Genomic DNA, 22,879 nt, shown 5'->3' with positions numbered 1-22,879 from the left:
AAATTTTTTGGGCCTTCTAGGTATAGAACCATATTGTCAGCAAATAGTTCTAATTTGAGTACTTCTTTACCTATCAGTATCCTTTCATTTCTTTTGTGTGTCTAATTGCTCTGACCAGTGTTTCCAGAACTATGTTAAATAGAAGTGGTGAAAGAGGGCATCCCTGACTTTTTCCAGTTTTTAGAGGCAATACTTTCAATGTTTCTCCATTTAGAATGACGTTGGCCTGGGGCTTAGCATAGATAGCTTTTATGATGTTAAGATATGTTCCTGTTATCCCTAGTTTTTCTAGTGTTTTGAACATAAAGGGTGCAGTATTTTGTTGAATGCTATTCCTGCATCTATTACGATGATATATGGTTCTTATCTTTAAGTCTATTGATGTGATGAATTACATTTATTGATTTCCGTATGTTGAACCAACCTTGCATCCCTGGGATGAACCCCACTTGATTGTGATGTACTATCTGTTTTATATGTTTTTATATTTGATTTGCCAGAATTTTATTGAGAATTTTTGCATCTATGTTCATTAGAGATATTGGTCTGAAGTTTTCTTTTCTTTTCTTTTCTTTTTGGATGTGTCTTTGCCAGGTTTTGGAATCAGGATGATATTGGCCTCCTAGAATGAGTTTGGAATTGCTCCCTCTTTTTCTATTTCCTGAAATAAATTGAATAGTGTTGGTATTAGTTCTTCTTGTAGAACTTGGCTGTGTATCCATCTGGACCTGGGCTTTTCTTGGTTGGTAGACATTTGATAGCGTCTGCTATTTCATCACTTAAAATTGATCTGTTTAAATTGTGTACATCATCCTGATTCAATTTGGGCAAATTATATGACTCTAGAAGTTTGTTGATGACTTTGATATTTTCTAATTTATTGGAGTACAGGTTTTCAATATAATTTCTAACTATCTTCTGTATTTCTGTAGTGTCTGTTGTGATGTTTCCTTTTTCATCATGTGCGTTAGTGATTTTTCTCTCTCCTTCTCTTCATTAGCATGGCTAAGGATCTATCAATTTTATTTCTTTTTTCAAAGAACCAACTTTTTGTTCTGTCAATTTTTTCAATTGTTTCTTTGGTTTCAATTTCATTGATTTCAGGTCTGATTTTAATTATTTCCTGTCTTTTGCTGTTTTTCATATTGATTTGTTCTTCTTTTTCTAGGGCTTTGAGATATAATGTTAAGTCATTTATTTGTTGATTTTTTTCTTCTTTTAAGGAATGAACTCCATGCAATGAACTTTCCTCTGAGAACTGCTTTCATTGTGTCCCAGAGATTTTTATATGTTGTATCTGTGTTTTCATTCACTTCTAAAAATTTTTAATCTCCTCCTTGATGTCTTCTGCAACTCATTGTTCATTCAGTAGCATATGATTTAGTCTCCAGGAGTTGGAGTAGATTTTATTTTGTATTTTATCATTGAATTCTAATTTCATTCCATTATAATCAGATAGAATTCAGGGTAGCATCTCTACTTTTTTATATTGCTAAGAGTTGCTTTGTGGCATAGTATATGGTCTATTTTAGAGAAGGATCTGTGTGCTACTGAGAAAAAGTGTATTCTCTTGTTGAAGGATGAAATATTCTATGTATGTTAGTTAAGAATAAGTTATTTATTGTATTATTGAGTTCTCTAGTTTCTTTGTTCAGCTTTTGTTTGGAAGATCTATCTAGTGATGAAAGAAGTGTATTAAAGTCACCCAAAATTATTTCGCTGTGGTCTATTTGACTCTTGAACTTGAGAAGAGTTTGTTTGATTAATGTAGGTGCTCCATTGTTTGGGGAATATATATTTATAATTTTTAAGTCTTATTGGTTATGGTTCCCTTGAGCAGTATATAGTGTCTTTCTTTTCCTTTTTGATTGACTTTAGTTTGAAGTCTACTTTATTTGATATGAGGATGGAAACCCCTGCTTGCTTCTGCAGTCCATGTGAGTGGTATGATTTTTCCCAAACTTTCACCCTCAGTCTGTGGATGTCTTTTCCTATATGATGAGTCTCTTGGAGGCAGCATATTTTGGGGTCTTTTTTTTTAATCCAATCTGATAGTCTATGTTTTTTGATTGGTGAGTTTAGGCCATTAACATTCAGGGTTATTATTGAGACATGATTTGTATTCCCAGACATTTTTGTTTATTTTTGGTATTTAACATGACTTGGTTTCTCCTCTGATTAGATTTTCCTTTAGTGTAATACCTGCCTCTGCTGAATTTCATCATTGTTTTTCATTTCCTCTTCTTGGAATATTTTGCTGAGAATGTTCTGTAGTGCAAGCTTTCTAATTGTAAATTCTTTTAACTTTTGTTTATCATGGAAGGTTTTTATTTCATCATCAAATAAAAACTTAGTTTTGCTGGATATAAGATTCTTGGTTGGCATCCATTTTCTTTCACAGCTTGCTATATGTTGTTCCATGATCTCCTGGCTTTGAAGGTCTGGGTTGAAAAATCTGCTGACATATGAAGTGGTCTCTCCCTATATGTGATCTGATTCCTCTCTCTTGCAGCTTTTTAGATTCTATCCTTATTCTGTATGCTAGGCATTTTCATTATAATGTGCCTTGGTATAGATCTGTTGTAATTTTGTACATTTGGTTCACTGTAAGCCTCTTATATTTGATTTCCCAATTTGTTCTTTATGCTTGGGAAGTTTTCTGATATTATCCCATTACATTCCTTTGGTTTGAAACTCTGTGCCTTTCTCTATCCCAATAACTCTTAGATTTGATCTTTTGATGCTGTCCCATAATTCTTGAATGTTCTATTCATGATTTTTTTTTTTTACTATCTTCAGTGTTTGATCAACTTTATTTTCCAGGTTGTATACTTTGTCTTCATTATCTGATGTCCTTTCTTCCAAGTAATCTACTCTGTTGGTTATGCTTTCTATTGAGTTTTTTTAAAATTTGATTTATTGTATCCTTCATTTCAATAACTTCTGTTTTTTTTTTCAGAGTCTCTATCTCTCTCTTGAAGTAATATTTTACTACCTGTATTTGCTCAATTATCTCATTGTTGGAGTGATCAATTTTTGCCTGTATTTGCTCATTTCAGTCATTCTTTAATTCCCAGATCATTTTAACTATGGACCTTCTGAACTATTTCCCTGACATTTCATCAACTTTGATGTCCATGGGTTCTGTTACTATAGTATCCTGGTTTTGGGGGGGGATTTCCCTCCTTGTTTTTTCATGTTTTTCATGTTGTCTATGTGTCTTCCTTTCTTGCAGTGTGGATCTGAGACATTACAGTTTCTTCCCTATATTCTTCAGTACTCATGCAATTTGTCTCACCTTGTTGGGCTTCCAGACCCTTCCAGTCTTGCTCATTGTATGCTACTGCATCTAAGGTTGATGGCGGTAATAACAGAGGTAACTCGAGATAATAGTTGAGGTGCCCCAAGATGGAAGCAATGTTTTACAGAGATGGGGCTGCAAGAGTGGGCCTCACACCTCCTTTGGGATGCCTTCTCTGAGATGCAGCTGCTTCTAGGCCCCGTCTGTTGTCAAAAAGGTAGAGGCTACTGCATATGGAAGGCTATGTGATGTCTTCCAAGATGGAAGTGGGTTAGGCTTGGGATCCCAGGTGATGAAGGGGGGGGACAAACTCGAACCTACCCTGGGCCTGGACCCCACATATGTAGGTGGTTGGATCTGGGCTGGGCCTGAGCTCCCACGGTGGTCTGATGGTCAGAAGAGGTAGTCCTGTGCCAGAGCTCCAGTTGGTATCTCCCAATGGTGGGACGACCTACCCTCTTATTTGTTTATTTTCTACCACTCTGCTTCCCACAACCCCAAACTATAAGCATGAGAAACAAGTTCTGTTTTATTCACTGCTATATTCTTGATGCATGGGAAAAATAGGCTGTCAATGAAATTTACTGAATGAATAAATGAGGTGTTCTCTTTTCAAAAAGGCAGTAGCTCTCAAAGGCTCCCTGATACATACCATCCCTTATTTCTTTCCCTCCTTTGAAACAATAGGTATAACATTCTTTAATTCACACTTAATCTTTAAACATAATGAAAGAAAGGGGATGGTGCCCATGTGGTTCCCGACTGGCTGTCATGGTTTAGAAGTGCCCCCCAAGTCTCTTGTAATGAAGACTTATTCCCCAAAGCAGCAATGTTCAGAGGTGGCACTTTGGGGAAGTGATTGGGTCATGAGGGCTGTGATGTCATCAGCGGACTAATCCAATGATGGATTAATAATTAGGTGTCATTATGGGGAAGTATGGTAGAACTTGTAGGAAGTGGCCCCTAGTTGGAAGAGGTAGGTCACTAGAGCATTCCCCTGGAAGGATTTGCTTTCTCTTTCTTGCGAGTGCGCTCTCGCGAGTGCTCGCTCTCTCCCTCTCACTCCTCCCTGGATGCCATACCATGATGTTTGGCTTCAACTCAGTCCCGGATGAATGGAAGCTAACTTGCACTAGAAACATGGGTCAAATTTTTATTCTTGTAAATTGTTTTTCTCAGGTATTCATCACAGTGACAAAAAGCTGAGTAATGCACTAACATAGGACCAGTCTGATGATAAGGTCCAGAGCAGCCAGACTGGGTGCTTTTGTCCAGAGACCACTATACATGGGCATTTAATTGACTAACTTCTGAACTATATGCCTCATTATCAGGATTCTGTAATTTCCAATTTCATGGTAACTACACCAAATTATTATAAAGAATGAGAACAGTTTGGTACTTGTGATTTCTTTCTTTTTTTTTTAATTTAGAAAAAAAAATCCCAAACTTAAAAGTTGAAATTGTCCTTAAAAAAAATTCTTTGTGAGATGAGTCATTTGGGAATATGTTGTCAACTAGTGGTCCCATCACTTCCAAATATTTTAATGCATATCTACAACAAACCAAGACCTTTTCCCATAACCCTAATCACCACAAGCAGGAAATCAACAGTGAGGCAAAAAAACACCATCCAGCCCTCGATCCTTCAAATTTCTCCAATTGTTCTGACAATGTTCTTTGTAACAACAGGATCCTATTCAGAATTGTGTTGCATTTAGTTGTCATATCTCTTTGGTCTCTTTCGATTAGAGAAATTTCAATTTTCCTTTAACTTACGGCCTTTTCAAAATAAAAAGCTAGTTATTTTGTAGAATGTCCTTCAATTTTGGTGTGTCTGATGCTTCCTCACTATTAGACTTAGGTTATGAATTTTTGGCAAATATATTACAGAAGTGATATCGTTCTCACTAAGTGCATGGTTTGGATTTCCCATGGAAACAATTTTATGCTTAAGGTGATTTCTGCTAGGCTTCTTCAGTCTACAGTATTCTTTGGGCTTTTATAAATAATGAATGTTTAGAAGGATGTATTTTAGTACTATTTAAAATTCCATTTGTCTACAGTATTCTTTAGGCTTCTATAAATAATGAATGTTTAGAAGGATGTATTTTAGAACTATTTAAAATTCCATTTCTCCCCTACCTTTCTATTCATTGACATACTTGCATTAGTATGGATTTGTGGATTCTAATTTTTATTAAAATAAGATTCATATTTTATTAAATTATGTGACTAATAATTTATTACTATTATTATATATTTTCTGCTGAAACTCTTTTTATATTTGTCCAAAGGCACTCTTTTTAAGTGAAAACTTCTGCCCTTTTAACATTATGTTCCCATCTGTCTTTCAGTAGTTTCTTGTTTCAGTTTTTTTTTTTTTTTTCGAAAAGCAAATGTTTCAGGTTCACTTTTTCTTCTCCAAGCCCTGTATTCAGTCATTTCTCTAGGGAGCCTTACTTTTTTTTAGAAGAGGATGTTTAGAATCCAAACTCTGGGGATCAGTCATGCTCATTGCTTTCAGAGTGTCATTTTCCCACTGTCCTTAAGTGAACAGGCCCAGAGAATGTATGCACATACATACATACATAATACTTTTGCACATATCTATTTTTATTTCTGTATGCATCTATATATACAGTAATAGCTATGAGGTCATACCAATGCTTTTAGTTTCAATCCAAAATTATGGGTTTCATTCTAATTTTTTCTTTTCCTATTAGTACTTCTCTTCACTGGAGGTGAGAAATTTGGCTTCCATTATCCCATTATGTGTACTTATTTGATCAATCTCCTGTAGGTATTCATTCCTCGGTTGCCACCATCACCCCACCCCATCCCACCTTGCCCTGCCCATGTTTCAGCACCCTGCTCTGGAACATTCTCTCTCTTAGATGGATCCCTCCTCACTCTGCTCAGGCTCTAGTTCCATGCACTGTGCCCTGACAGCTGCCTGCTTCACATTGTCCAGGCTCTGACAACGTGGAATAGGCTGCGTCCTCTCTACTTCTCACCTCACCACACCCCCAGCCCTATTTTATATTTTATTTAGAGACAGGGTCTCACTGAGTTGCTTAGTCTGGCTTTGAACTTCTGATCCTCCTGTCAGGCATGGGCCTGGCATACATTTCCTTTTGATTCTGCTTAAAATGGCCTACAAACTGATGTTGGTCTCAATTTGTTGCAGCATTCTGATCTAAACTACACATTCTATCTAAGGTAGGCTGCTTGCTTTCAACCAATAGTATGTTCTGTTATTCAGGGCTCCACAGTCTTTTGAGAATAGATTTTGAAAAGGGATTGCTGCGACATTGTTTCTTTAATTAAATCAATTAATTATAGCATCAGAATTGTCAATATGGCACCCACTTAAGTGCAAATTCAGGTAACTTTGTAAAGTTTGCAAGGAATAGATCCCAGGGTTCTCAAGCTGAGCCACAAAAGCAAATTTTCTGGGGGTTGGGGGGTGTACAGAATGGGTTGTGTTGATTATTGATCTAGTTACCCATTTAATACAATTGTTTGGAAGAATAAAAGTGAATTGATGCTTCTGCAGGTTATAAATATCTACCTCATCTTATTCCAAGAGCACTAAAGAGAGTAAAAAATAGTACATGTGACAACAATATTTAAATACATGAGTTCTGAAGACAATGTTTTTTTCACTTACGGGTGAAGTTAAGAATAGTTAACTATTCTTGAAACTACAGAGAAAGACTTTTCTCCCCTCTAATCTCTGATGTAGTTTAGGAAAAGCACCGTAGACACTTGAAGCTGTGAAACAATGATTTTTATTATGAGACGATGGTCATTGTATTTAAGAAGGATTAACAGATGTGATGTAAAGTCTTTTTGTGGCATATTATTTGTGATGTCTGGGGTCAAGTCACTGACTTTTTTGGTGACTATCAGTTTGTCTTTCCAGTGTAGATGACAGCTCTGGAAGATGTATTGAGTTTATTTACCTTGATTTTCAGCTATCCCTTTCCTCTAAGGATCTACTAGGAAAGCATGAACAGAGAGAACTCTTTGTGAAGTATCTTAAACTTTTGTCACAGTTTGTATTTTTACATGGAAAATACTTAACCCATAATGAACTAAACCACAACCTGAGGCATTCTGGTGGTGCCATATCATCTCTTCTACTTTTTGTGAGTGAAGGTGTTTCAGGAGTCCTAAGTAAGACAACTTATTTGTAAGTTTACTTAGTGACTGGCTAATTATCTTAATAGCTCTGAATCTCACTTCTTCTTCCTGGATTTTCATTTTATAGTGATGTGATCTTAAGCAAGTTACTTAAACTTTCAGTGTCTATTTTCCCAGCTATGTCATGAATATAAAGTTTTTATACAGATTAAATAAAACAATGTAGATATAGTGGTTCACAGTACCAAATATATTTAGCAAGTAATAAATGCTTGCTCTTCTTAGCTATTAGATTAAATTCAAGAATCTTACTTTATTTATTTATCTTTTTATTTTGTACTCTTTCCTCAAGGGCAGCATATTTGCATCAGCTGAGGGATACTTTAGAGGTTATGCAGTGATTCACAGTGCTGCTCTCTATAGTGTATAGGAGAGGTAATTTTAACAGCTGGCAGTATTGAAAAAAGCCAACTACTAAATCACCAAGATTTGGAAACTTTGTATTTCCCTAGGTACAGAGAAGCCTCAAAGATTTAGAGAAATTTTGAATCAGGAAAGAGTGAGAGGAACTTTGTGTAAAAATAGTAGCATACTGTATATTTGTGCTAAGCCTTGTTAAAATCTTGCTGCCATTGGAGATACAAATTCATATTTATACGATTAGGTGCAATTATGTGAGTCTCTCAGCAGTACTTGGAAACTAAGAGCAGAGGAATTCAGTAGTTGGGGTAAAGCAGATTTTGATGAAGAATCTATAAAATGTTGAAGATAGTGGTTTGAGGAAATAGAACATAGTGTATGGCTAGATAGAAAAGGAGGTGAGGGCAAAGAAAGTTTATGTATTATTAGGAAACCCAAGATGAAAAGATGAAGAGATGGAAGTACTCATTAGGCTTAAGTACCAAGTACTCATTATTGGCTATAAAGGTTCAAAAGGGTTAACATAATACAAAGCTTTGGTGGGGTTTTATAATTTTAATATTTTAATCTTGGGTGACTTCCTGATGATAGATATTCATGATTATGATCTACAGTGGTCAGCTTGGTGTTACTACACTGAAATACCTGAGGTAATTCACTCATAAATAGAGAAGGTTTGTTTAGCTCATGGTTCTGGAGGTCCAGTCCAAGATTGGGTGTCCTCATAGCTTTGGACTTTTGGTGAGGCTGCCAGATGCCAAAAGCAAGGAGTGTGTGGCCAGCACAAGTAGATCATATCTCAAGCTAAGAAGCAGAGAGACCAAGAGATTGGGTCAGAGAGTGGGTACAACCTGGGGGCCAAGCTTTTAAAACATGGGCCTTGGGGGACATTATCCACATTCAAATAATAGAATGGCCTTAAGAGTAGGTGGGAGAGAGAATAAGGGAAGAGTACTAGAGTTAAAGAGGTTGAACTGCAAAGTCAGAGTGTTGAATGGATTATCTCTTCTTGTCTCAGAAGTTCCCCAGAATTTTTTAGTTCCTGTCTGAGACACTAATCTCTAACCCAGGGCATGGGAGCCAGAAGGATCTTGGTCTTCAAATGATATGCTGTTTGCTAGAAAAAGGAGAAAAAGAAGGAGGAAGAAGAAAGAGAAGATGAGCTCAAGATTCTTCTGGGAAAGAATCTTGAATGGGAAAGTGAGGGAAGGGGGAGGGGAAAAGAAGAAACAGAAAAAAGGAAATGAAATGGTCCCAGACCTTGCAAATACATTTCTACCAAGGCATCCTGCATGTCATGTTGAAATGTTTTTTGACTTGAGTTGTGATCTTTCTACCTCATGGGGACAGCGTAGTTCCTTGACTTGTCCATCATGATACAAAAGAATGTGTTGTATCATGGCAAGGGGATTGAAATTTGCAAATGGAAGTAAGGTTGCTCATCAGCAGATGGGGAGGATATTCTGGATAATGAGTGTGGGACCAAAGTGACTACAAGGGTCCATGTAGGTGGAAAAGGAAGGGAGAAGAGTATCAGAGTGAGGTCATGTAAAGACTCCACCCAACGCATGCTACCTTTGCAGATGGGAAAAGAGAGCCCTGAGTCAAGGAATTCAGGTGGCTTCTAGAAGCTGCAAAAGAGCACCCTAACAGCCTGCAGAAAGGAATGCAGCTTTGCTAACTCCTTGATTTTAGGCTAGTAGGAGCTATTTCAGATCTCTAGAATTTAAGGCAATACATTTGTTTATCAGGTGACGGGAGTCACATAGGTGTTTTCAGCCACTGAGTTTGTAATTTGTTTCAACAATAGTGAGAAGCTAATACATACCCCTCCAAAAGTCTTGATCTCTTTTTATCCACTGTGAAGTTCTTCCAACCACTCATCCCAGGCCTGGGGGAGCTACTTTGCATTTGAGCCACTGTGGTTGACTTGGCCACCTGCTTTATGTAGGATTGGGTGAGCTGGTGTCTCAAACCTCTTCCTGAATTCATGTGGTTGGCTGTCAGCCAGGGAGACCTCCATATGGAGGCCAAATTCCTCCTGAATGGAGTAAGGATGCCGGTTTCAGCCCAGAAGTGAAAAATCTTGGCTGGTCTATCCTAGTAAATTCTCTAGATGCCTGGCAAGCACTCTGGTTTGTGGCATTCTCTCACAGCTTGAGCCTCAGAATAGACGCTGGCCCACCACAAGCAGATTGGATACATACGTTCCTGAGATACCACTTTCTTCGTTTCCTTTTGAGTGAACCGAGGTGGGCTAGGAAAGATGAGATTTTCAAAGTAGAAAAGCATTCACTGACCTGCAGACTAGAGGGTCTCACAGCCATTTGCCCTAGTCACCTCACTGTGCAGATGATGGGGACTTGTCCAGAGTCAAGCTAGCAAATTAGCTGGGACCATTTCTCTTTGTGTGACTTGGCAAAGAGGAAAACTGTCTATTAGTTTTCAAGTGGGAGTCTTGGAAGAGGATCCTGGAGAGGTCAGTGCTGGTGAACAGTCAGAGAGAGCATTGGCAGAGCAATGTTAGAAAAAGTTAAGGAACTGGGCAGGAAAGCAGGCAGCAGCGCGTAGCTGGGGAGGACAAGGGACTTGGATCCCCAGATGGTTCATGATCATACTCAACATTTGCGCCTGTCTTTCCACCCGATGAGGGGCTGGCCTGGGGGCCTCCGTGAGCAACTTCCACCAGTGCGGTTCAGGGTGGATCTCCCGGGTCTCCCCTATTTGGCCCGCCTGGGCTCTGGGCGGGGCGGGAGGAGTGCGGGGGTGGGAGTCTCGGAGGAAGATGCACGGAGCTGGCTGCAGGCCGCGCGGGCGGGGTGCGAAGGCAGAGGGGTGGGGATCTGGGGTGGGCTGCGCCCTCCCGCTCCCACCCACTCCACACCCCGCCGAAAGCGGACACTGTCAGCTGATTCACTCCCCTTTCAGGAGGAGGGAGGGGAAAAAGGTACCTAGCCCCTTTCTGCTTAAAAAAAAAAAAAAAACTAAACTAAAGGGGGACCCCCAGCAGCTTTGCAGCCGCTCCCTCCCCACGCCTGGACCATGCACCCCTGCATCTTCCTGCGCGGCCACAGGCGAGCCCTTGATTTTGGGAACTAGGGCTAAAACTTTTGACTCTCCTTCTCCCTAACAACTGAATCATGCCATGTGCCCGGAGGAGCTGGCTTGCAAACCTGTGCGTGGTGGCCCAGCTCCTTAACTTCGGGGCGCTTTGCTATGGGAGACAACCTCAGCCGGGCCCGGTGCGCTTCCCAGACCCGAGGCAAGGTCAGTGGCTTTTCCTTCTTTCCTTTTAAAACGGGGGGTGGGGAGACCTGTGGAAACTAGCTCGCTCCCTTCTCCCTTCCCCCACCCGGTGGAGCTGCACCCTGCCCACCGCTTTCTGCCCAGATGAAGGAAACGTGGGCTGGGAGCTCCGTGGGTGCGCTTGCCTCTCTCCGGAGCCAGCACTTGGGGGAGGACGGTGATTCCCACTGAAAGGGAGTGTCCCGCGCCCTTTCACACGGGTGACACTGCGGGCTTTGAAAGACTCAAGAGTTAGCTGGCGACTTCTCTCTCTCTCTCTTTTGTCTTCTCTTTGCTGCTTTGTTTCAATCTCCTATTTTTAAAATTCTGAACATTAAAAAAAAAATCTGTTTTCTAAAGAAGTTCCAACTGGGCACTGGCGGTCAGCGCAGTGTTTCTAGTTAGTCTTAAACTCCTGGTCAGGGAAGGGGAAATGTGATTCCGCCCTCCTGCTGAGCACGCTTGGCTGTGTTTTGATTTCCTGGAAAGATTTAGGGTTGTGTTTTTAAAATAACAGCCCTTGTGGGGGGAATTTACCTCCATAGGGGTTCACTGTTCCGGTCCTGCCTGGCAGCTGGCTGGTTCTCCTTTTGAAGATTGTGAAAAGCATGTTATAGAAACCACTGGAGGCGGTGTGCTGGGTAGTTTGTTATTTTTTAAAAATATATTTTTATTAGTTGTTGATGGCCCTTTATTTTATTTATTTATCTGCCGGTGCTGAGAATTGAACAGTCACTCACACATGCTAGGCAAGCACTCTACCCTTGAGACACAACCCCAGCCCGTAGCTTGTTGTTTTTAATATTATTTTTTAAATCTAAAGCTTGGAGTAAGGTGGTATTGCTCCCCCCCCCCCCGCCCTTTGGACTCTTAAGGTCAGAGACTTTTTTTTTTTCTATTTGCTGGAGAGTTTATTGTGCCTCTGATAAAGAAAGAGCAACAGCAAGGGCCTGTGTGTATCTGCCCATCTGACCACTAGCCGAAGCCTTCAGAGTGCAGGAACCTTTGCTGCACTCAGCCCCTACTTCATTGATGGGGAAGCTGAAGATTGGAGAGTTTATGAGCCCTGCTAATGGTAGAGCAAGGTTTTGAACTGGAGCCTGATTCCTACAGTGCTGCAGCACTACCCCATTGAAATATTAGGAATAACACTCACCACCCCTCCCCCACCACCAAGCACTCAGTTAACATTCATTAAGTCCAGTGTTTGCTAACTGTGGTCAGGTCTTGGGAAGTGTTCTTTTCTGATAACCTTTTAATTCCCAGAACCACTTGGGTGACAAACTTTGCCAGCTTGTTCAAGTTTAGGGGATTTCTAGGCTGGGTTTTCTGCCCACTTTGCAATGTTCAAATTCTGCTGGGGAACTGGACAACTGCAGCTTTGAGAGCTATCTGATGCAAGTCCCTCCCTCCCTTTGCTTTACTTGGAAGCTGGAGCCGGCAAACACTGGGGTGAGATGTCAATCAGCCAGCAGTGGTTTGTGTAAACGGTGGAGATATAATCTCCCACCCCCAAGTTTAAAATAGCAGCGCTTGTTGTTCTTTGAAAAACAGTCCCTTTGTGAAAAGTCTCTCTTCTGAGGCAGCACAAACAAAGCCTGCAAGCACTTCCCAGGGCATTTGGAGAGGATTGGGTTCAAAGACATACATTCTCCTGTACTGGTTTCAGCCCCACTTGCTGCACATCTTTTTAAGGGAATTCAGCCTGGTATGGAGTGGACTCCTCAACCTTACTGGTTCCTCTTTGGAAAGTGAGAAGGGAGTCTTTTCCCTAGTCACCTGAGGATATTTAATATTGAAAGTTAATATAAAGTGCTTCAGGTTTATTAGTGATGCATATGTATTTAAATTTAAAAATAATTTGTTTTTAGAAGGCATTTCACCAATCTTAATTCATTAATGGATTTACAAACAGTCCACTCTTGGCGCTAAGGAGAAATTTCTAAACAGACTTCCATTTAGAACAAAGGGGTAGAAAGAGGAGAGACTTAGGAGAAGACAGGAGAGGGTGAACTCTTCTCTATAATTATAAGGGGATTCTAAAGTTTCCAGGGAATAGGGTAACCTAGATTTTGCCCCCAAATGACATTCCATTTCCACTCTGACAACATTTTTTAATTACATTAAGATCCTGAATATGTCACCTTGCAAGCTACTTCAGAAATCATCTCACTTAACCTTCTCATCTTTATTTTTACAGATGAGAAATGGGAGGCCTAGGTGGTTAGTCTGAGTCAGGATGTATTTTTTGAGCAACTACCAAATTCCACTTCACTAGGGGGTTGAAGCAGGCAACATAGGGCCTCATAGTTGGAAACAGATCCAGATAATCCACATATTAGATAATCTTGAAGGGTCCTTCTAGTTCCCAGGGTTGACCAAAGATAAAGCAAATCCTTTCAGGGACTAGAAGCCAGCAGATTCCACTAAGTCTGCTCAGTAGTTTCTCCACATCACTCATTTCTGATGTAAGAATTTAGTATGACTTTTCCAAGGTTTTTTGATTCACAACGAAGTACCAAAACAAAAGGAAAAATTAACCTTGTGCATAATATACTGCCTTTGTTCTACAGCCAATAATATCCCCTTAGGTGTATTTATTTCTGTACAAATGCTCTCAGTATACAGCGGTGTTTCATTCTGATGAACCCATGAAGTTGAAAGTATCCTAAGTTGAAAATGTATTAATGCACCAAAACCTTACCTACATCCCAGCTTAGAAACACAATATACTACCAGGTATGGCTGTTTCTGCCTGTGGTTGTGATGCCTCTGGTTACAGGTGATGAGTCCTGCTTCCCTACATGTTGAAGATTGAACATTAGAGAAGCACGCAGAGGCAAGCATATAAAGCAGGGTTTATTTTAAAAAAGGGTAGCATAAACTTCTCCCAGAGGGAGAAGGGGGCCAGAGCTGGTATCCTGGTATCCCAAGAAGCAAAGGTGTTCCACCTTTTTATAAGTCTTAGACTTCCTTTGTTTTCCTGCTCTCTTCCCCTTATCTTTCTCTTTCCTGCACAGTGACTAGGTCCAGGGGATGTTTGGTGGGGTTACCAAAAGGTGGGAAACAGGTGGCTGAAGGGGCAAGGGCAGGATGGAGCAGCCCAGGACACATTAATTAATAACTTTTACTACTCAATGTAGAGAGAGGCAATTCCTGGGACAGGTTGGAACAGGAACAGGTTCTTGATAAGGGTGGAGGAGGGGCTCTGAAGGCATTTCAATCCCTCAGGGGACAGTCTCTGACTTCTGGACTCACTCAAATTGGCCTCCTTGATTTACCTAATCTATCCTGACTGCCTGTCTTAATTCTGGCTTCAGTTGTGTGGCTGACTGGGAGTTGGGGCTTGCTGCTGCTGCTCATCATCATCAGAAGAGAGTATCATACCAAACATCACTGGCTCTGGAAAAAATAAAAATTCAGAGTAGTTTCCACTGAATGTTTATTGCTTTTGTACCACCATGAAGCGGAACATTGAAAGTCAGGGACCATCTACAGGGTTAACAAGGCACCAGTCACTTCCATGGTCTGTTTTGCTCTTGACAATTTGATGCAATCAACAGGGCAGGCACTTTATCCCACATTAAAGATGTGCTCCAAGGTGCACAGGCTTGCATAAGAACAGATGGAGCCAGGAACCTGAGGCAGGAGGATCTTGAGTTCAAAGCCAGACTCAGCAAAAGCGAGGCACTAAGCAAATCAGTGAGACCCTGTCTCTAAATAAAATAGAAAATAGGGCTGGGGATGTGGCTCAGTGGTTGAGTGTCCCTGAGTTCAATCCTTGGTACCTACTCCCCGCCACCAAAAAAAAAAAAAAAAAAAAAAAAAAACCCACAAAACAGAAGGAGTATTGCAGTGTTTCAAGATAAGAGCTATAATCATTTATTTATGCTACTTGAAAAAAAATTTTGCAAGAAGCAAAGGATTCTAGATATCTTCTTAATGTAAGAGGAGACTTTGCAGTTTCATTTTGTTAATTATAGTAATCTTGTCCGGTGGGCATATGAGTTTTCATAGGGTTGGTGGGCAAATCCAATCTTCTGTGGAGAATTCTATAACTTCGAAGGGACTAACATGATTCTCTACAACTTGTCAACATAAGTTAATTTCTATAACAAAAATACAGTTGTATGGTTATGAAAACCCATGGAAAATAATTATGAGAACAAACCTCTTGTTATGGGCCAGGCTTTATGGACAATGACCAATCAGATCCCATTTTACTCTGAGACTTCATATCATATAAGAAATGCTTCTCCTACCAGAAAGCCCCACCTCTGTATCCATTAGTAGTTACCTAGTGTAACATACTTGGCAACACAAAATAGCAATTCTTATACAATGTAAAATTGTTCTCTTTGGTTTCCATTTTTCTTGGACAATGTACCTTTTCAGAGATTTATTGTCTAGATGTTAGTAACCATTGTATAGTGTGTACTGAACTAGGGTTTTGACCCCCTTTCCTTCTGCTTGCTTGTTGCTATGCCAACCTGGAAAGTCCTGTGGGAAATACCCATGTACCCATTGCACTGTCTCGCTAACTGCCCAATTCAGCTTCTTTACCTGCTTGCTTGCAGCTACGGCAACCCAGATATGGTTTTTGCCTTTAAATATCCTAAAATGCTCAGGCTTGGGGCTGTTCCCTCTAGAGACAGTTATGGGTCCTATGGGCGGCAGTCACCGGCTGGCCTGCTAAATAAAAGACTCTTCAATTTGGACAACTGGGACTTGGTGTGTTTCCTGAGCCATCTGCCCCATAACACTCTGTTACAGGAATTTCATTACTTTGTTTAGCAAGGGGGTCTTAGAAAACCAATTGATCTTTTAGATAAAAGTAAACATAAAGAATAAGTACAGATGGTCCTGTGTCAACAAAGTTCCAAAATGGGCACTATACAGAGATGAGCATGGTCACTATATAAGGATGACACAGAAATTGGTGGAATGTTTCATAAAAAAGAGCAACCTAAACCTGAAAAAAAGCTGTCAGACAAATATTCTCTTCCCTCTCATTCCTTTCCAAGCCAAGGGTAAAAGATCTCTTGGTTTTTATATTGTTAAAAGCTCTTGTGCTCACAGGCTTCCCTGAATTTCTCATGAAGAACTAGGTTTCCAAATATGATTTTGAACAAAGCAAATAAAACTTTTCAGGGTTTATCCTTTATTTCCACAAACCCTAGTGCAGGTTGTGATGTCCCCTGCCTTTCCCCCAGGCTTTTTGACACCCCACGAAGTCATCTTCAGTAGACCCCAAAGAAGTGGTAAGGACAGAACTTAAAAGTACAGGCTCTGGGTCAGATTACCCTCATCCCTCTTTATTGTCTCTTTACACAGATAGGAGTGGAGGCTAAGGTGAGTGTATTGGTTCACTTTCTGTTGCTATAACAAAGTACCCGATACTGGGTAATACATAATAAATGAGGGGTCCCATTGGTTCAGATTCTGGTGAGGGCCTCTGGCTCTGTCACAACATATGCATCGTGATGATATCAAGTGTGAGAGGGAGAGATCACATGGTAAGACAGGAAGTAAGAGGGATTCAGGGGCTAGGCTTGTTCTTTATACGATTTGCTCTAGGGAAACTAAACAGGATACTCTAAAAGTACTTCATTCTCTCCAAGCATGGCTCCCCAGTGACCTAACCATAACTAGGCCCCATCCCAAGATTCCACCATCTCAACACTCCCATGATTCCAGCATATGAACATTAGAGGAATAAACCATAGCAATGAGGAACACAGTTAATAGTACTGCCCCCAGGGGAATTTGAGGATTAGAGAAGACCAGACAGGAATACTCTTAATATCATACTTGACCATAAAAAATGATAAAAAATTAGGACTACTGTTATTTCCCGACACCTCTTTCTCCATCCACGTGACAGCCCCTGTGAGTCCTGCTGAGGGCTGTGGGAATAGGTGACTAATCTAAACCGAGTGCCGACTCAGAGGAAGTCAGGGTGAGCATGAGCTTCTCTCCTGTCTCTGCCTAGAGGTTCCATATATGGAGAGCCCTGAGATCCCAGGCCACCAAATTTCTACCTTTAATACCAACCATGTTAGGGTTTGGCTGGTCAATGGTACTTGTCAAGCATTGTTTTAAATCCATTACATTTATTAGTACATTGGAGCCTCCCAACTACCTTCCTTTGCAAGCAAATCAGAAGGGAAAACTGATGGTGTCTCCCATTACCATGGTCAGTTAAGAGGCAGTTCTGATCTCCACGTATTGTCTAGTGAATTGAGAAATACAGAGATCAAGCCATTCTTTCCTGGTCATCATCCGTAGGAGCAGTGCTGCTTCCTCTAACTCTGTTTGCTCTCTTGGAATCTGTTTCTCTTAATGCATATGCAATTCCTTGATTGAAAGCATAATTTTGAAATAGAAGTCTCAGCATTTTGACCCAAGTAATGTTGCATTTTTAGACTCAGTTTTCTTCTCTGTGCAATGGGCACAACAACTGATTTTTATACCACACAGTTGTTTTGAGTATTGAATGAGGGAAGCCTGATTATACCTGACTCATGGTAAGTGCTCATTAAAAAGTTACTGTAATTATCATCATTATATTATTATTATACAGCCAATTTATGTTGGCTCTCTTTAAAAACTCATTACACCAAAAGCAATTGGGTAAAAAAAAAATCTGTAAATTTGTTTGCTTTTTTACTCTTTTAGGCAATAGATTTCGGGGCTTAGGCAAGCCTTATTCTTTCATTTTGTACTCTTGAAAATCATATTTAAATCTCTGAGATATATCTTCAGAGGCAATTCCTCTTAGGCTTATTTCAAGTCAGGAAACTTGGATGTGTTTCTCTCTGCAAAAAAGTCAAAATAGCTCTTCAACTAAGTTCATTCTTGTTGTTGTTGTTTTTCTAACTCAAAACTGAGATTATTACCTTTCTCTGCTGGATGGCTGGGGGGGGGGGCTGCACACTGCAGAAAGAATGTCCAAGGCTCATTCTACCCTTTGGCTTCCTTTTCCCTGTATCCTTATCTCCTGCTGACATCCCTTTCGGTTACACCAAACTCCTTCCGTTTGAGAGGACCCTGTGCTTAACTGTTGTGATGCTCTCCTCATCTCCAGGAACTGTGCAGAGATGCCTTCTTAGGTTAGTTCTTCCCTAGGGACTCAGCCAGCCAGGATGGGCACAGGTGCAGGCCTTGGAGTGTTGGCATCCCTCCCTTATCCCCTCTCCTGGCATTTTTCTAATCCTCTCATGAGCCAGCATAGCACCTGGTCCTTTTCACTATTTACATGTAATTGGGAAAACAGTATAGGAAAGACAAATTTCAAAAGGGAAAATCACACCCCAAAGATCACCATCATTTTTTACACATTATCTGAAATGCTTGGTTCATGTGTGAGCATGTGTATGTGTATCACAGTTGCAATTGTAATGAAGACACAATTATATATTGATTACCCCTTTGTTATTATACCCTACTGTTTTCATATTTCTGCGTAATTGCCATGATTGTTAAATATGCACAATGCCGTTTTGACATAGGGATTCACAGAAATTATCCACTTAGGACTATTTTTTAAAATATTGTTTAAATTGTCGATGGACCTTTATTTTATTAATTTATTTATATGTGGTGCTGAGAATCGAACCCAGTGCCTCATACTTGGTAGGCAAGCACTCTACCACTGAGCCACAACCCCAGCCCTATTTAGGGCCATTTTTAAAATTGTGAGATCGATTTAAAATTGCATTTGTCAATCTCCACTTCATGACAACTTGAAATTCTTGAATAAAACATTTTTAATTGTTTTTAGTTTTGTCCAAAGAGTATAACATTTTACTCAGAATTTTTTTTTTTTTTTTTTTTTTGATTTAGGTGATTTTGGTTGTGTTCACCTTCATTTGCTTAGTAATGGCTTTCTGGAAAAACTAGTTTTTAGAAAAGACACTTGTTTCTCTGTTTTGGTGCAGAGATGCAGAGATTTGCATATGTAAAATGGTTTGAAACTGAGATGTTTAATTTGGTCTCAGTTTCTGCTGAGACTTTAAGTGTAAAGAGAAAAGAAAAGAGGTTAATGTCCCACATATTCACAAAGAGAATTCTGAACCATGTAAGCATAGCTATGATATGACTTAGATATGATTGTAAGCCTTCCCCTTTCTTGTGCATACATGAGAGGCTTAAAGGTCAATGGAAAAATACTGGAGAGTGACTTTCTCAGGAGAAAGCCAGAGTACTGGGGCATTACCCTCTACTGTGCTCCCATCTAAGGCAAAGGAAGGGGCCTTCAAAGAGCTCAAAGAGTTTGAGGTGGATTTGGGGAGTAAGGAGCTTGAATATGCAGATAGGCAAAAGCCCAGTTGGAATGGCATTTGGTGACAGAGCCAACCAATGGGATGACCTTAGAGGAATGATGTGATTTCTCTGACTTTGCGGGACTGGGAACGGATCATGGTTATTTCCTGTGAGCTTGATTTGGGCCCCATGGGAAGCAACTTGGATCATCTTGAAAAATGCCAAAGAGGACATACTATAGGGGTGAATCAGCTATAGTACAGGGGTGACAGATAGAAAGTCTAAGGATTGTCGGTTGGAGGAGGAATGGCCCATATTGAGGGGACGGGGACAATCCCCAGTGACAGAGGTCACCCAAAGCTCAGAAAGCTACTCCTGAGAAGGGGGGGTCAGCACCTGGAGCAGCCAGCCCACTGTTGTGAGCTGCAGAAGAGAAAAGCAACTGGAGGGGAGTACTGCAGAAGCTGGCCACACCCACCGCTCCCAACTGGCCACGCCTCTCTTCATTCAGGTCTGAACTTGGAAGGCCAGGGAAGTGCCAATATTAGATCTGCCCAGACATTTCTGGGGCAGTGAGTGGGAGATAGAGGGCAGACTGAGTCAGTTACACTCCTTAGTTCATGGCACACTGGCATCATTAATTTGTACAACTCTCTTTTGTGATATGTATTTATAAATTTCTGTTCTCCATCCCTACTTGGTTCCTCTCCACGAAAACCCATTTTAACAGGTTCCATATGTACTTTTTGTTTGCACATGTTCTGAAAAATTTCCTATTATTTCTATTATTGTGTGTGTGTACTCATGTGCACGGGCATTTCATGAATATAATTAGCTCTGTATTAACTTGTCTTGTTTCTTATTTTATTGAGCACTGTTTTTAAGATTTGTCTTTGTTGCTATGTGGTAAGTTGGGCCTAAAAGTCCCAGTTGGATGTAATTGGTCTGAACTTTTATACTTGAAAAATTGAGACTATTTATTAGTACCTGAGAATGGAAACACTGTACTCTGCCCCATATTTCATCCAAGGTGGAGAAGGATGATTTCATAAATAATATTTGAATGCCATTGTTTTCTGAGGGGAGAGCTTCTTTAAACTGTATCCCATCAAGTTCAATTCTTTTAGTCTACTGGCTGTAAACTGTTTATTGATACATCAGCTTATATGAACCAAATACCTGTGATGTATAAGATTCTGGTCTCCAAAAGATTCAGGGATAAATAGGATTAAATAGCAAAAGGCAATGTCAAGTAAGGCTGTTCTGGGAGGTACAGAAATAAAGGTGCAGGCAAAGGGCGGGGGACTTCAAGGGTCATCAGGGGAATGAAGAGAAAGAAGCTGAATTGCATCTGTAAAGTGTAAACAAAATTTTGATATAATGCAAAACACACTTAGATCTTTTGGGAAAGAACATTAGCAAAGTAATGCAAGTTAGAAGGTTCCAGGGGTTTAGTTGGGAAGTGAAAATGTTTTTTTTTTCTTTTTATTTCCCCCTTTTCCCCCCTGAAGCAAAAGATTAGGTTATTTTACTATACATTTAATGGTTTGTTTTGCTTAGTCTATAATCTAGAGTATGATGATTGATTCCTGGCTAGTTAGCTCCATTGTTATTCTCAAACATCAAAATAAGGAGCAGTGGTGGGGATTTAAATTTGGGTGAGTCAAAGGCTTACCTTTTGTGTGTGTATTGCATGTTTTTTTCCATTTTGGTCCCTGGGATTGAACCCAGGGGTGCTTAACCACTGTACCATATCTCCAGCCCTTTTATTTTGAGACAGTCTTGCTGAATTGCTTAGGGCCTCACTAAATTGCTGAGACTGGCTTTGAACTTGCAATCCTCCTGCCTCACTCTCTGGAGTGAGGAACCACCGGATTCTGTCTTGCATTTTTAAAGTGATAGTTATCTTATTTTTAAGCCATTGCTTCAGATCCTAATATATTCCTTTAGCATCTTCTTTTGTGTGTTTTGTAAACATTAAGGAAAAAAACCTCAATTTCTTTTTTTTTTCTTTTTCTTTTTTTGTGCAGGGGATTGAACCCAGTGTCTCTTGACCACTGAGCCACACACATCCCCAGCCCCCCACCCTTCTTCATTTTTTAACATTTTATTTAGAGACAGGGTCTCATTGAGTTGCTAGGGCTCACTAAATTGCTGAGGCTGGCTTTGAAGTTGCTATCCTTCTGCCTCAGGCTCCTGTGTTGCTGGGATTACAGGTGTGCACCACCATGCCCAACCCCAAATTCTTTTTAAAGTGGTCTGTGCTGTATCACGCTTAAGCTGACATTGATGTGAGGATCATCTGTATGTGATGGGCTCACTATGTTTTAGGCTTTTTCCTCTAACTTGACTTAGAAGGAAGTTTCTGAGTCTTTTAAGTACCTTGTCATACAGTGAAGCTCTGTGACTTGTCAATGAATTCTAGACTCATGATGTCCCTGTTTGTCATGCTGATCTTGCCTCTTTTCCAATGGTATTCTGCAAACTTCATGCTCATCTTACATCATCCCTGATAAATTATTGATATCTAGAGCTTCACTTTAGTGTCAGCTCCAACTGCTGCCATGTCACCAACCAGAAAGCACTGTGCAAATTTGAGTTGCTCAGGGAAATCAGTATTGATGATATCCATATGGTTATCAGACTATAATCTGAGTTCTAAGTGGAAGTGGATTTGTTTTGCTTTGGACTCAACTGGTTCAGTTTCTTCTTTTTTTCTTTCAGAACATTTTATCAAGACCCTGCCAGAATACCAGGTGGTGGGTCCTGTCCAAGTAGATGAGAGTGGGCATTTCCTGTCATATAGCTTGCACCTTCCTGTCCCCAGCAGCAGAAGGAAGAGAGACTTGGGTTCCTCAGAGGACTGGGTCTACTACCAAATTTCACACGAGGAGAAGGACCTGTTCTTCAACCTGACGGTCAATCAGAGATTTCTTTCCAATAGCTACATCGTGGAGAAGAGATATGGGAACCTCTCCCATGTTAAAATGTTGGCCTCCTCGGGGCCTCCCTGCCATCTCAGGGGCACAGTTTTGCAGCAGGGAACCACAGTTGGGACTGCAGCCCTCAGCGCGTGCCATGGACTGGTGAGTGCTTGGGCCAATCATCTGCCCCTGCTCCAGACCCTTAGACCCTCAGCCTGTTAGATCCTTTACCCACAGGTTCATAGCTGTATCAATGCATGACAGTTGGGCCCTTGTGATGTCTTGATCTGGACCTTCAAAGGGGTGGGGAGAACGTGATTTATTTGGGAGGTGCAGATAGAAAGGACACTGAGGATTTTAGTGCAAGAGAACCAGAGGGGCAGGTGGAGAAGAAAATGGAGGACATGAGTTGGGTCTTCAATCTCTGGGTCAACTCTGAGGGTTTTGTTCATTGGATGGCTGGCCAGCACCTTTGGAATGAGAAAAATCCAAATCTGAACTGCTTTAGAGTTTTACTAATAATAATGGTGATAAG

At 40.5% G+C, this 22,879-nt stretch overlaps 1 protein-coding gene across 3 annotated transcripts in view; it reads left to right on the top strand.

The window, feature by feature from the left end:
• Positions 1–10,677: 10,677 nt before the first annotated feature.
• Adamts12 (ADAM metallopeptidase with thrombospondin type 1 motif 12) overlaps positions 10,678–22,879 on the top strand; it is a 334,703-nt gene continuing 322,501 nt past the window's right edge. For 2 of the 3 annotated variants that reach the window (XM_078017196.1, XM_078017188.1), the window contains exons 1-2: positions 10,679–11,137; positions 22,145–22,506. In XM_078017196.1, the coding sequence (XP_077873322.1) occupies positions 11,011–11,137; positions 22,145–22,506 (489 nt within the window). In that variant the 5' untranslated portion in view covers positions 10,679–11,010. Of the gene's footprint in view, positions 11,138–22,144; positions 22,507–22,879 lie in introns of all 3 variants that reach the window. The other variant, XM_078017184.1, reaches the window with a different exon arrangement.

Source organism: Ictidomys tridecemlineatus, chromosome 1, assembly GCF_052094955.1.
Source record: "Ictidomys tridecemlineatus isolate mIctTri1 chromosome 1, mIctTri1.hap1, whole genome shotgun sequence".
Taxonomy (NCBI): Eukaryota; Metazoa; Chordata; class Mammalia; order Rodentia; family Sciuridae; genus Ictidomys; species Ictidomys tridecemlineatus.
This window is presented reverse-complemented; position numbering and strand designations above follow the sequence as displayed.